Source organism: Oncorhynchus keta, chromosome 4 (assembly GCF_023373465.1).
Source record: "Oncorhynchus keta strain PuntledgeMale-10-30-2019 chromosome 4, Oket_V2, whole genome shotgun sequence".
Taxonomy (NCBI): domain Eukaryota; kingdom Metazoa; phylum Chordata; class Actinopteri; order Salmoniformes; family Salmonidae; genus Oncorhynchus; species Oncorhynchus keta.
Genome location: NC_068424.1, coordinates 49,646,948 through 49,662,425, shown reverse-complemented (window position 1 = coordinate 49,662,425; position 15,478 = coordinate 49,646,948). Strand labels below are relative to the sequence as shown.

Sequence of the window (15,478 nt, the reverse complement as noted above, 5' to 3'; positions counted from 1 at the left end):
AGGCCTGCAAGTCACATGCTGGCTTGCAAAGTGATGTGTAATTCTAATTGGAATCCAGCCAGAGTGAGGATATCCAGCAAAAGCGGAGGTGTATAAAGATGCCTCCATTCACCACAAATGCCTTCTTTACCAGGTTTGCCGTATTGTACATTGCTCTCTGTTACTCTTTTGTATCGTCATTAGCATAGAATACACAATCCCAATTTAAACGCCAAGACGCAAGAAATCTGAAAAAAATAAAAAGTAGATTTTGCTGATTTACTGGCGCATTGGTCCATTCGCGGGCCGTAGTTTAAAAACTCCATGGATAGTGGTAAAAAACCATGACGTCATATATGGATTCTCATATCTTTATGCAACTTCGCCATTTTAACTTTTAACTTCTACATTCAGAATTACTGTCTGGGAGGAAGGATTGTTTATTGAGTCTACCTAAATGATGTAAACTGGAATAACCATCTGACCCAGTAATAGGTGAATTTACAAACAGATTGGATTCATTTAGATAAATGGATGCTACTTATCCTTTGTGTAGCATTAGATCAATCAATCAGACAATTTGCATGCAAAAACAGATCTTGAAACAAACAATTCTGAAAATCATCCTGCAATGTACAACTAACTGACCTAGGTATCCCCCTTTCCCAATAGAGCATGCTGGGATATATGATAATGGCTGGGTGTGGTTTTGAGTGTTACTCTACACAGAGTAAAAATGACACAATCACATAACTCTTTAATGCCACCACGGAGTGTTAATTTAACTATTTACTAGTTAAACTCCCGAATCAACACTATAAATGTTACACTAAAACAATCCACACTTGTTAACCCTGGACAATTTGCTGTGTACCATACAATACACTGTTGGTTCACTCAGACTTCCTTCTTTTATTCTACTCTCAGCTCAATGAAAATCCCAGAAAAGAGTCATTTGAAAGTTTATATCTTTGCCATGATTTCTTTCTATGTCAATACTGTACAAAAGCTCTGACAAAGTCCTCGAGGCCGAAACGTAAAGCTTATTAAAGAGCAGTGATACTATCAAGAGCAGTGTGCGGGTTTCTAGTTTTTTTATAATCTTATTCAGCTGTTACCATGCACCTGCAGCAAAGATAGCGCAGATGTATGACTGCCTTTTTGAATTTTGAAGTACTGTATATGTAAAATGATTAAAACCTCTTAAATGTAACTACATGTAATATTAAATGTACCAGTCAAAAGTTTGGTCACAACTACTCATTCAAGGGTTTTTCTTTATTTTTACTACCTTCTATATTTTAGAGTAATAGTGAAGACATCAAAACTATAATGTAACACATATGGAATCATGTAGTAACCCAAAAAGTGTTAAGCAAACCAAATATATTTGATATTTTAAATTCTTCAAAGTAGCCACCCTTTGCCTTGATGACGGTTTTGCACACTCTTCACCCCAGAGTCAATACATGTTAGAATCACCTTTGGCAGCGATTACAGCTGTGAGTCTTTTTGTCTTTCCTATCCTATGGATGTGTCCCAAAATCACTAAAAGTGGCAGTAAAAAAAGCCAAACCTCAACCCGGAAATCTTTTACTATCGGACTATATGGAATCTCCCGTTCCTCTCAAAAACATTAGAAAAGCTGTTGCTCACTGCCTTCTTATAGACAAATAAGGTATACAAAAAGCTCCAGTCTGGTTTTAGACCACATTATAGTACTGAGACTGCACTCGTGAAGGTGGTAAATGACGTTACAATGGCGTCAGACCAAAGCTCTGCATCTGTTTCCATGCTCCTGAACCTTAGTGGCGCTTTTGACACCATCAATCACCACATTCCTTTGGAGATATCTGAAACCCTAATTGGTCTACTCGGACAAGTTCTTGTCTGGTTTAGATCTTATCTGTATGAAATATATCAGTTTGTCCCTGTGGGTGGTTTGTCCTCTGACAAATCAATGGTAAGTTTCAGTGTTCCTCAAGCTTCCGTCCTATGACCACCATTGTTTCCACTATATATGCTACCTCTTGGTGATGTCATTAGGAAACACAATGTCAACTTTCACTGGTATGCAGACGACACACAGATGTACATTTCAGTAAGACATGGTGAAGCCCTAAAATGATCTAGCCTGGAAGCCTGTGTTTCAGACATAAGGAAGTGGATGTCGGCAAATGTTATACTTTTGAACTCGGGACCAAACGGAAATGCTTGTTCTAGGTCCCAAGAAACAAAGAGATCTTCTGCCGGATCTGACAATGAATCTCGATGGCTGTCTCAAATAAAACTGAAAGACCTTGGCGTTACTATTTTTTCCATCTTAGTAACATCGCAAAAATGCAAAATATTTGTCCAAAAATGATGCAGAAAAGCCCATCCATGCTTTTGTCCTTTCAAGATCAGACTACTGCAATGCTCTAGTCTCCGGCTACCCAGATAATGCACTAAATAAACGTTGGCTAGTTCTAAATACAACTGCTAGAATCTTGACAAAAACATTTGATCATATTACTGACTTCCTGTTAAGGCTTAATTTCAAGTTTTTACTGTTAACCTACAAAGCATTACATGGACTTCCTCCTACCATCTCTCCGATTTGGTCCTGCCGTACATACCTACATGTACGCTACGGTTACAAGACGCATTCCTCATGATTGATCAAAGAATTTCCAAGTAAACAGCTGAAGGCAGGGCTTTCTCCTAGAGAGTTCAATTTTTATGGAATGGTCTTCCGATCCATGTGAGAGACGCAGACTCGGTCTCAACCTTGAAGTCTTTACTGAAGACTCAGCTCTTCAGTAGGTCCTATGGTTTAGTGTAGTCTGGCCCCCGGGTACGGGGGTGAACTACAAGGCACTGGAGTGACGAACCACCCTTGCTGTATCTGCCTGGCTGGCTCCCCTCTTCTCTGCCTCTGACCCTGTTATGAGGGCTGAGTCATTGGCTAGCTCGCGCTCTCCCATTCCATTCCTAGGAAGGGTGCACCACATCATACCAGGCGTTTTCCCCCGCGTATACTATTTAAGTGGGTTGAGTCAGTGATGTGATCTTCCTGTCGGGTTGTGCGCCCCCCTCGGCCTCGTGTTGTGGGGGAGATCTTCGTGGTCTCCTTCATTAGATTGAGAAAACCCAAACTATCATCTACATCAGCACAAAACACTGCTGGCTCAAATGCCCCCATAGTCAAAATCAATAGGTTAAACAGAACGAATAAATCGACTGACAAAAGTCACAGTTAGCCATTAGCTCACTGCTAACCAACCTATACATGCATTCCAAGATCCAGAGATATCCATTCATACCAGGCAAATCCAAACCAGCATGCCATGCACAAAAGCTACAACCCATAGCCAGTAGCTTAGTACTAACACACCCTGATTTACCAAAGCTACATACCATAGCAACAATTTGCCACTAGCCTAGCGCTAACACAAATACACGTGCCACAGACTCCAAACTGGGTAATGTCATCCTGCAAACAGCACTAACAAATGCTGCCTAAACAGTCAACACAAAATGTTCCGGCCCATGAGCAAAACAATTTATCAGCCCTACAGTAGCTAACGACTACCAGCTGCAAACAACTGACTACCTTCACGGGTGCGGCCACACCAAACATTTCTGTTGACCAAAAAAACATGAGCTGTCTTGCTAGATAGCAAACGGAAACTCACATTAGCGCTATTGCGAACCTCACCTAATCATGCTAGTTCAACACAAACACCTGCTACAAACTTTCTCAACAAATGTACAACCACATTACTGAACCATACCGCTTCAAAACCACCCGGATTAGAACCACAAATGCCAACATTTATGCTGTACAAGCTCCCATAGGTTATGATACCCATAACTATCCTACGGATATTGTTGCACTTGCTTTGTCTAGTGGTCCTATGCTTAGTTACATGGTCTGTAACTTGAATGAATGTGTGCATTCATAGTGTATTCGAAAGTATTCAGACCCCTTGACTTTTTCCACATTTTGTTACTTTATAGCCTTATTCTAATATTGATTAAATGAATACAAATTCTCATGAATCTACAGACAATACCCCAAAATGACAAAGAGAAAACAGGTTTTAGACATTTTTAAAAAGAAAAAACTGAAATACCTTATTTACATAAGTATTCTGACCCTTTGCTATGAGACTCAAAATTGTGTTTAGGTGCATCCTGTTTCAATTGATCATCCTTGAAATGTTTCTACAACTTGATTGGAGTCCATTTGTGGTAAACTCAAGTGATTGTACATGATTTTGAAAGGCACACACCTTTCTATATAAGGTCCCACAGTTGACACTGCACGTCAGAGCAAAAACCAAGCCACGAGGTCGAAGGAATTGTCTGTAGAGCTCCGAGACAGGATTGTGTCGAGGCACAGATCTGGGGAAGGGTACCAAAAAATGTCTGCAGCATTGAAGGTCCCTAAGAACACAGTGGCTTCCATCATTCTTAAATGAAAGAAGTTCGGAACCATCAAGACTCTTCCTAGAGCTGCCCCCCGGCCAAACTGAGCAATCGAGGGAGAAGGGCCTTGGTTAGGGAGGTGACCAGCTCCAGAGTTCCTCTGTGGAGATGGAAGAACCTTCCAGAAGGACAACCATCTCTGCAGCACTCCATCAATCAGGCCTTTATGGTAGAGTGGCCAGACGGAAGCTATTCCTCAGTAAAAGGTACATGACAGCCCACTTGGAGTTTGCCAAAAGGCACTTAAGAAACAAGATTCTCTGGTCTGATGAAACCAAGATCTTTGGCCTGAATGCCAAGCGTCACATCTGGAGGAAACCTGGCACCATCCCTACAGTGAAGCATGTTGGTGGCAGCATAATGCTGTGGGGATGTTTTTCAGCAGCAGGGACTGGGAAACTAGTCAGGATTGAGGGAAAGATGAACGGATCATGAAAACCTTCTCCCGAGTGCTCAAGACCTCAGACTGGGGGCGAAGGTTCACCTTCCAACAGGACAACGACCCTAAGCACACAGGCAAGACAATGCAGGAGTGGCTTTGGGACAGGTCTCTGAATGTCCTTGGGTGGCCCAGCCAAAGCCCGGACTTGAACCTGATCGAACATCTCTGGAGAGACCTGAAAATAGTTGTTCAGCGACGCTCCCCATCCAACCTGACAGAGCTTGAGAGGATCTGCAGAGAAGAATGGGAGAAACTCCCCAAATACAGGTGTGCCAAGCGTGTAGCCTCATACCTAAGAAGAGTTGAGGCTGTAATCACTGCCAAAGGTGCTTCAACAAAGTAGTGAGCAAAGGGTCAGAATACTTATGCAAATGTGATAACATTTGTGCAAACATTTTAAAAAATCAGTTTTTGCTTTGTCATTATGGGGTTTTGTGTGTAGATTCATGAGGGATACAAAAAATATCAATTTTAAAACAAGGCCGTAATGCAACAAAATGTGGAAAAAGTCAAGGGGTCTGAATACTTTCAGAATGCACTGTATGTGAGAAACCAGCGTTTGAGGACTATGCTAAATGCTCATGTGCCCAGGGAGACAGCAACCTTACTTTTGTCCAAGGCCAGCTCTGTCTCACTTGACCTCTTGGTTAGCCAGTCCAAGCGGATTATTATTTGTTCAGCTGCAAACTGGGACACTGACTGAGATCACCTTAATTGGCAAAACCTAATGTGCTTATCAGCCAGGCTCAACACCTGGAAAAGGTTTGCTGCTGCCCCCTGGGGGAATAGAGTGTGGAAGTGTAACCTGGATAGTGGGTTTGTCTATATCCTAACACCTTCCCCCCATATCATAACACTTGCAAAGAATCATCAAAGAACCCTTTCTTCGAAAACTATTCTTAGGATGAAAACGGCTCTTGGTAAAATCCTACCCCTCCGCAAAGATCCCTTTTTTCTAAGAGTGTACTGTGTGTGTGGACTCTGGAGTCAGACCTCAGCGCCCCTTTCGTGACACCATGCAAACTCCCCTGCTGCACAACAACAGCTGCTATCAAGCTACAGAGATAACCAGCCTCAGGTTTCCTAAGCTTGTTTTGTACCTCCCCTTTTCAACCTGATGAATATCTCTCCCCTGGCACACCACCAAGTCTCCTGACAGAGTTGAGACAAGCTGAGGCATTTAGGCTCAAAGTATAGGTCCAATGATACTCAGTAATGTGAGAAGAGATCTGAGTGAATGTCAGGGTTGTAACAGTTTACCCAGCTAGCGCATAAGGTTCTGAGAACCATATGTTTCTTAGAGTCTGGTGAGAGTTTGGTTGCCCTATGGTTATTTTGCATTCAACCTTCCCATAATATTTCCTACAGGTTTCCTCATGTGGCCTGCCGAGTGCCACAGCGGTATAAGGCATTGCGTCACAGTGCTTGAGGCGTCACTGCAGACCTGGGTTCGATCCCAGGCTGTGTCACAGGGGATTTTCTTGCCCCATCACACTCTAGCAACTCCTTGTAGTAGGAGTAGTCCGCGCACCTGCAAGCTGATTTCGGTCGCCAGCTGGATGGTGTTCCCTCCAACAAATTTGTGCTGCTGGCATCCGGGTTAAGCGAGCAGTGTGTCAAGAAGCAGTGCGGCTTGGCAAGGTCATGTTTCGGAGGACGCATGGCTCTTGACCTTTGCCTCTCCCGAGTCCGTAGGGCAGTTGCAGTGATGGGACAAAACTGTAACTTCCAATTGGGGTAAAAGTATAACAATTATTTTTAAAAAAAGGTTTCCCCATTTAAAGTCATGTTCAGAGAATGTTAAGAAACAACATTTTTCTGTGGGAATTTCAGTACTTCAGCATAACACTTTCTACAGGTTTTCTTATGGTTCTATTTAAAGTCATGTTCTGAGAACATTAAGAAAACTTCCCATAAAAAAAACACAAGAAAACATTAGTAACAATCAAAGAATGTTCTAAGAATGTTATTTAAAAACATATACATTCCGTTCTCAGCGTCAACAAAACTCTCTCTATCCTCTGTCTTGTTAAGTGTGATCAGGTGCTTGTTTCCTTTGAAATAGGGTCTGTTTGAATAGACTAAAATGAACAGATTTTAATGAGTTAAAAAACAAACATGGTATCCTTGTGGCGCAGTGGACTAAAGTCCACGGATAGAAAGCAGAGAGATTCAAATCTCACTCATTCCATACCGCAATAAAAAATACATGTGTTTGCATGATTAATGCCTAAGCAAATGAATGTATGTCTGTGCTTGGAGTTAAAAACAGTTTACCTAAGCTAGCAGGGTAATTAAAAGTATTTTTGAAACATTCTCAGAATGTTATTTACAACCTAGAATTTCCATTCTCAGAATCTACTGGTTTTACCACCCAGATATAATCCTCTCCCATCTCTTCCCTCGGTGCCCTATTACCCAGGTCCCCTGTGGGCCCTCCAAGGCAACCAGCCCAGAGAATTGTAGGCTATAACCATTTGACTACCACAGCACCCATGACCCATAAAACCACACAACCATTCCTATGCCATATCCAAACCGGACACCCATGCAATTATGTTTGAAGACTATTGATCCACTATTATATTGACTGAATCTTCTGCATTTATCTCATATGACCCACAGCCTGTTGCAGGCCCGCGAGCCCACCTGCCAAGCGTTTGATTGACAGCTGAATAGATCCTGTGTGCACTGAGCCGATGCTCCGAGGGCATCTTGTTTCTCTCGGTCTGCGCGTGCTACGTGATAGCTGGGGTCCTATTCCGTGTCTGAGCGGCCATGCAGCCTCCTCTGCCAAGCAATAAGCGCTGCCCTGAAGCGCGAAGGGGACGAAAGGAAATTACAGGATGCTATCAGCAATTGAGTTCAATTGGGGTTGAATGAACATCATGTAAACCTGAATGGATTTAAACCAAGGAGTGGTTATTTATTTTTGCTCCAACATCCTCCAGTTTTCTTCTGGACTTATTCATCCAAAATGCGGAAGATGGTTCCAGTTGTGTGCTTTGCGACGATGTTGCTCCAGGGTAAGTCAGTGGCACTTGTGATGTACTTTGGACATTTTTTGGAAAGCTTTAGGAGTTTAGGCTATGGACATCTAAAGATTATATTTCTATACATGTATGTCTCGTTTTATATACTATTACCAGGCTATTTTTTCTGACCTTGATCGACATTTTTGCTTTTATAGTTCACAACATAAAGTATTTTTATAAATCCAAGTGCGCTCATTTTACACATTGGATTGTTCGCAGAGGTGGAAAAAGTATTCAATTGTCATACTTGAGTAAAAGTACAAAGTAAAAGTAAATGCTACACATCAAATTCCTTATATTTAGCAAACCAGACGGTACAATTTCTTTTTTTTTAATAACTTTTTTTTTGACAGCCATGGGCACACTCCAACACTCAGACATAATTTACAAAGGAAGCATTTATGTTTAGTCAGTCCACCAGATCAGAGGCAGTAGGGATTTGGACCTTTTTCCTTTACTGCTAAGCATTCAAATTGTAACTAGAACTTTTGGGTGCCAGGGAAAATGTATGGAGTTAAAAGTACATCATTTTCTTTAGGAATGTAGTGAAGTAAAAGTAAAAGTAGTCCAAAATAAATAATATTAAAGTAAAGTACAGATATTCTAAAATCTACTTAAATAGTACTTTAAAGTATTTTTTACTTAAGTTCTTTACACCACTGATTGTTCGGCATGCCCCTTGGGCACTTCGACCCATGAGTCACACAATCTCCAGACCATACTCTCTCCAAACAAGGTAATCCTTTAATTGGTGCTCAGGTGGATTAAATGGGGTAGCTGTGGAGTGGGGCTTGAACCAGCATTCCATGGGGCAAATATCATGCCACCTGTGCCATTAAGGCTTTGACCCCTCAGAGTCTACACCTATAAAGGGAGACTGCAACAAATAACTTCTATATTCTCCTATCGCAGTGGCTCACTCGGCTCAGGGCCGGTACGCTCAACAGCTGCTCACCGACCTGATGGAGAACTACTCAAACGCCCTGCGGCCGGTGGAGGACACAGACAAAGCCCTGAACGTCACCCTGCAGATCACTCTCTCCCAGATCAAAGACATGGTGAGTCTCAGAGATGACTGACTGTGTCTCGACGATGAGCAGAGCACCACTGGCAATCTATGACTGGCTTCTCTCTCGATGAGGCTTTGACAAAATGTCATCCTTGATCAAATACTTTCAAATATATCAAATATATTGTAGAGAGAGCGATCGTGTACTTTTGATCATAAAGCATTGTGAGAGAAAGGCATCAATTGCCAGTGCTGCTCTGTTCATTGGTAAGACAGTCTAGTCTGCATATAGCATAAAGTCAGTCATCTCTGTGACTCACCTGGTCTTTTACCCAAGCATGAAAGGCATATGTACTGAATCTTTAACATGCACCCGGGCAGGGCAGATCGGTCCGCCAAGATGCCCTCACTGTATTGGTTACCCAGTTGATTGTGTTGGTTCCTCTGTTGATGTGCATGAGAATCAGAAACACCCAGAATTTGCCTTGGTGAGAAGGTGCTGCCAGCAACAGACAATAATTCAACCGAATGCAGACACCAGTCCAGATGGACGTCATACAGAATATACAATACCGGAACAGGGACCATAAACCAAAACTCTGGAGCATAGGCTGATTACAGTAGCAATACACCATTTACAGAGGGGATTTATCTACATAAGCAGGGGGAGGGATGTCGCCATGGTGAATAGATAGTGTTGTGCAGAGGTGCACATCGTGCAATTGCAATTGAGTGCAGATTAGTATTAGAGGTCACTGATGACAAGGTGCAGTGGTCAGCTAGGAGGTCTGAGAGACTGTACCGGGCCTACAGTTACTCAGCCTTCTCCTGTTTCAGTCCAGCGGAGGGTCAACCTTCCATTCTGCGTGTCTGTGTGTCTGACTAAGTAACTAAGTGCATCTTGTCCGGTGCACTCTGAAGAGAGACGAGACATCTGTCCTACGGCCTTCATCCTCGTCTCTGTGATGATGTCATCCTGCCACTTGGAAACGCACACAGACACATTACGCGTGTGTGACCTGTGTGTTCGTGTGTGTATCCGAGTGTGTGTGTAATGAAGGTTCCTTTACTCTCCTTGGTTCCCTGCTTTGGTTAAGCAGTGCAACAGGTTCTGGCAGTGATAGTTATTAAACTGGGTCTGGATTTCACTGTGCCTGACAGCTAGTCTGAGACCTTAGTGGGTTATTGAGTGACAGAGAGGGAGAGAGAGAGGAAGAGTGAGAGAAATAGAGAGAGTGAGGAAGAGTGAGAGAAATATATATATGTGTGTGTCCACATGCCTTGTGTGTGTGTGTGTGTGTGTGTGTGTGTGTGTGTGTGTGTGTGTGTGTGTGTGTGTGTGTGTGTGTGTGTGTGTGTGTGTGTGTCTGCGGCATCTGTGTGTGTGTGTGTGTGTGTGTGTGCATCTGCGGCATCTCTGTGTGTGTGTGTGTGTGTGTGTGCGTGCGGCATCTCTGTGTGTGTGTGTGTGTGTGTGTGTGTGTGTGTGTGTGTGTGTGTGTGTGTGTGTGTGTGTGTGTGTGTGTGTGTGTGTGTGTGTGTGTGTGTGTGTGAACCTGCATCTGTATGTTTATTACTGTGCCTATGTATGCAGGATGAGAGGAACCAGGTATTGATAGCGTACCTGTGGATCCGTCAGACGTGGCACGATGCCTACCTGAGGTGGAACAAGGAGGACTACGATGGCCTGGAGGTCATACGGATCCCCAGCAGCCTGGTGTGGAGGCCTGACCTCGTCCTCTATAACAAGTACGCCCGTACGTCACACAGATATATACAGCCACTGTACCATGATATCGGAATGACTTATTCTATCTAGAAACAACCTCCCTTATTCACAATAATTATTGGTCCATGAATTGGTCATGTATTAATGCAAAGTATATATGTTGAGGAAGGTGGTCCCATATACAGCAGAAGGATGTTATACTATAGTAATGACATGGTAAGGCGGCAGGTGGCCTAGTGGGCGTTGGGCCTGTAACCGAAAGGTCGCTGGTTCGAATCACCGAGCTGACTAGGTGAACGATCTGTCGATGTGCACTTGAAAAAGCCACTTACCCCTAATTGCTCCTGTAAATCACTGACTAAAATGTCATGTTGTGTTATTACAGTGTACAGGTACTAGTTTCCCCGTTCTTTCTCAGGGCGGATGATGACTTCTCAGGGCCGCTAGACACGAACGTGGTGCTGCGCTATAATGGGGAGATTACATGGGATGCTCCGGCCATCACCAAGAGCTCCTGTGTGGTGGACGTGTCCTACTTCCCCTTCGACAGCCAGGAGTGCAACCTCACCTTCGGCTCCTGGACATACAACGGCAACCAGGTATACAGGATGGGCATACATCCACAGATGATATATATATAATATATCTTTTTTACATTTATTGAACCTTTATTTAACTAGGCAAGTCATTTAAGAACAAATTCTTACTTACAATGACGGCCTACACCGGCCAAACCCGGACGGCGCTGGGCCAATTGTGCACCGCCCTTGTCTTACTGCTTCAGACTACCCTGCCGCAGACAGGCAGACACACACATTCCTTGGTGTGTGGTGATATCATTCTACCATTATCGATGCAGACAAACTCATTGTGTGTGTGTGTGTGTGTGTGTGTGTGTGTGTGTGTGTGTGTGTGTGTGTGTGTGTGTGTGTGTGTGTGTGTGTGTGTGTGTGCGCATTACACACGTCCTGCTAAAACACTGCTATTACGGTCCCATTATATTTCACCCTCTATTCCTATGTCTCTTCCCAGGTTGACATCGCCATGGGCATGGACAGCGGGGATCTGTCTGATTTCGTGGAGAACGTTGAATGGGAATGCCACGGCATGCCGGCCACCAAGAACGTCATTATGTACGGCTGCTGCTCCGACCCCTACCCTGACATCACCTACACCGTCCTGCTCCAGCGCCGCTCCTCCTTCTACATCTTTAACCTTCTCCTGCCTTGCTTCCTCATCTCCTTCCTGGCTCCGCTGGGCTTCTACCTGCCGGCTGACTCTGGGGAGAAGGTGTCCTTGGGGGTCACCGTGTTGCTGGCCCTGACTGTCTTCCAGCTCATGGTGGCCGAGAGTATGCCGCCGTCTGAGAGTGTGCCGCTTATTGGTGAGCGTGCATGCACCCCCCCCACCGCGTCTCTTAGTCTTTCTCTAACTCTCTCACCCGCACACACACCGCTAATCTCATACACACGTTACGTCTCATACACGCATGCATCTCATACGCACATGCTGTACATGTGCATGAACTAATTTTTCCCTCTCCTGTATGTCACAGGAAAGTACTACATTGCTACCATGACGATGATCACAGCCTCCACGGCTCTCACCATCTTCATCATGAACATCCACTTCTGTGGGGCCGAGGCCAAACCCGTCCCCCACTGGGCCAAAGTCCTCATCATCGACTACATGTCCAAGATCTTCTTTGTCTACGAGGTGGGAGAGAACTGTGCCACTGCCACCTCTTCCTCCTCCTCTTCCTCATCACATTTTGGCCAGGACGATGTCCACCAACCCAACTTCAGCCCCCACCGCCAGGCCAATGGGAAGCCGGGGGGCAACAGCGGGCGAGAGAACCAGTACCGCCACAAACACCCCAGACCCCAGACTCCTGGACCTCAACGTCACCCCAAGCCCCGACACCAACACCACATCACCAGAGACGAGAAGAACCATCTCTCCAGCTCCAAATACGAGGGTTTTGAGTCCAACAGGAACCTCCCCCTGGGGGACTGCTGCAAGGAGGCTCCGCCCTGCTGTCCGGAGGATGAAAAGACAGCCGTGGTCGCTGCTGCGGTGGCCTCAGTAACCTTTGGCCCCTGTGTGTTCTGTAGTCACGGCAGCAGCTTACCCGGGGTGGACTCCAAGCTGGTGCGGAACGTGGAGTACATTGCCAACTGCTTCCGGGAGCAGAGGGCCACCTGCGCCAAGGGGGCGGAGTGGAAGAGGGTTGCCAAGGTGATGGACAGGTTCTTCATGTGGATCTTTTTCATTATGGTCTTCCTCATGAGCATTCTGATCATCGGCAAGGCACCATGACAATGCTGGCTACCCACGTGTTGTTATTGGAGACTGTTCTGCGCACGGTTTCCCAAAAGCATCTTAAGGCTAAGTTCTTTGTTAGAACCATATGATCCTATGGTTCTAAGATAAACTATGGTTCTAAGATAAACTTAGCCTGGTGCTTTTGGGAAACCAGGCCCTGTTCTTTTGTTCATCAAGAGAGCATTTTCATGTATAGTATGTGTGTAATATGTCTTACTGATGAAACTAAAGAAGGTGCAAAGAGAGATGGCTATTTTGATAGATATCTATGTTATTTCCTCATTTCTGTTAACCTTATTGGAGTTTTAACATTTCGATAAATGCATTGTGGAGGAAAAACTATATTGCAGTCATGATCAATGTCCTGATTATCATAAGCACGATCAGTTACTGAAGTTTGTCAATTCATTTCACTCTTTCTTTTCATCTCTGTGCAGAAAATACGTTATATATTTTGAAAAACATAGCAAATACTGTGTATAAGTAAACTCAAATATCACTACAAGTGTATACTATACTGTGTGTGAATGAACAGCACACTCCATACACCCTCCCTATACTAATATCGCCACATGTCCCCACTAAATAACAACGTTAGAACTATCACGTATCACTCACCAGTCTGAAATCAGACTCCAGGGGCTTCAGCGACAAATGACCCGCTCCGGATCCACACGGCCGGAATCATTTTTCACTTCAAAATCATGCAGTGAATAGTTAATGACTGCTTTGTTTCCAAACAGGCACTGTAAAGATGTAAGGTAATATGGAACATAAATTATGCAACACAATGAGTTTGCCCCCTCCAACAACACATACCAACATCCAGGTGTGTGTGTGTGAGTGTGTATACTGTATGTTTGTGTGTGTTGGCAGGAAGTGGTTGGGGGGGGGTGGTTACTTTGGACTCGTCTGCACACCTCATAGAAGTAGTCAACCACTCAAATGACAAAGTATTTGACCAGAGTGCCTCCCTTATTTGTCCCTATGGATCCTTGTACAGTTTAGAGTTTTTATTTGCAGAATTGTCGCTACTACCTTGTTTGTCCAGCAGAGGGCAGACATCTCTCACCAATTATCCCCTTGAACGGCACAGAAAATTGGAGACAGTGAATTTGAAATCAGATGTCATTACAACAGCCACCTTTAATACTTTACACATCCATAATAAAAAGCGAATGTTGATTGTAAAATAAAGATCTGATCATTACATTTCATTTTGAGTGAATATAGAGTGGAGGATTATGTATGCATAACCAACCAGTGTTAAGGAAACGAGTTCATCATCATAACTGATACTAAACCTGTCTCTTGAACCTATCCGCTGACATTAATGAGAACCTGAGTTCACTCAGACAAGGAAGCCTGAGCAGTCATCATCCTCTTCAGGGAAGTGATTGTCATGCTGAGTCTGAGAGTGAAATATCTCACATTTGCATACTGGGGAAGCCTGTCTCTGGTCCTATTAGTGTACGGTGAGCCGCCTGGCCCGATGCATGCTATGATCACCCCAGGAGACAGTGAGAAGTGGGAAACATGTAATTTGCACAGACAGGAGCGCGGCTTGGGAGAGACTGCTGGGGAAATTGTCAGGGTCTTTTTTTATTTCACTTAAAGAAGGCTGGGGGAGCCTATCACCACCTGTCTGCATGCTGCACAGGAGGATGGATCATCATGATATGGACTGTCTCATGCTTCATGACGCGATTGTTCATTATTGTACGGTTAAGGACCTGAAGTTAAAAAGTGGCATTCTGATGACTAATTAATGACTCGTCATCATTTAGCATTGTAATAAACATTAGTGATGCGCTGGTTGACTGAATCAAAATAAAACAAGGCATACAAAAATCCATAAATATGTCATTCCTGTGCAATTCATATCTATCGGCGAAATTGATATTTTTCTTTCTTTTTTTTTAACCTGGCGTTAGTGCGTAGCCTAAGCTTCAGGGCCAAACTGTAGCGCGCCAAATACACACCAATTGCCAAATGCTTTGGGGAACTTGGGAAGACAACGTTAACGTTAACGTTAAAGTTGTAAAAGAGGATGATATAGCAGGGCCTGCTATATGCTATGCGTGATGATTGTGAGGTGCTATGCAGTCTACTGTTCCGGTGGGTTCATTGAATAACAGTCTGTAATCTGGACACTGACTGTATCTATAACCTCTCACAAACAAATGTCAATTTTGACTGAGGAGTATTTTTCTCCCGTTATACGGGAGTAATAAAGGCCTACTTCACTAATTTTGGGGGATTGTTCTGTTGTTGATATATATAAATATATATACAGTGGGGCAAAAAAGTATTTAGTCAGCCACCAATTGTGCAAGTTCTCCCACTTAAAAAGATGAGAGAGGCCTGTACATTTAATCATAGGTACACTTCAACTATGACAGACAAAATGAGAAGAAAAAAATCCAGAAAATCACATTGTAGGATTTTTAATGAATTTATTTGCAAATTATGGTGGAAAATAAGTA

The 15,478-nt window shown here is 43.8% G+C and overlaps 1 protein-coding gene across 2 annotated transcripts; it reads left to right on the top strand.

The window, feature by feature from the left end:
- Nucleotides 1-7,422: 7,422 nt before the first annotated feature.
- LOC118376441 (neuronal acetylcholine receptor subunit alpha-9-II) lies at nt 7,423-14,202 on the top strand. 2 transcript variants are annotated; one of them, XM_035763163.2, is made up of 6 exons: nt 7,423-7,920; nt 8,842-8,987; nt 10,533-10,687; nt 11,086-11,266; nt 11,700-12,051; nt 12,223-14,202. In XM_035763163.2, exons 1-6 carry the CDS (start codon nt 7,872-7,874, stop codon nt 12,984-12,986), a joined length of 1,647 nt encoding a protein of 548 aa, XP_035619056.2. In that variant the 5' UTR covers nt 7,423-7,871; the 3' UTR covers nt 12,987-14,202. The 2 variants fall into 2 exon arrangements, with proteins under 2 accessions (XP_035619056.2, XP_052364779.1); XM_052508819.1 differs by lacking the exon at nt 8,842-8,987.
- Nucleotides 14,203-15,478: the final 1,276 nt, after the last annotated feature.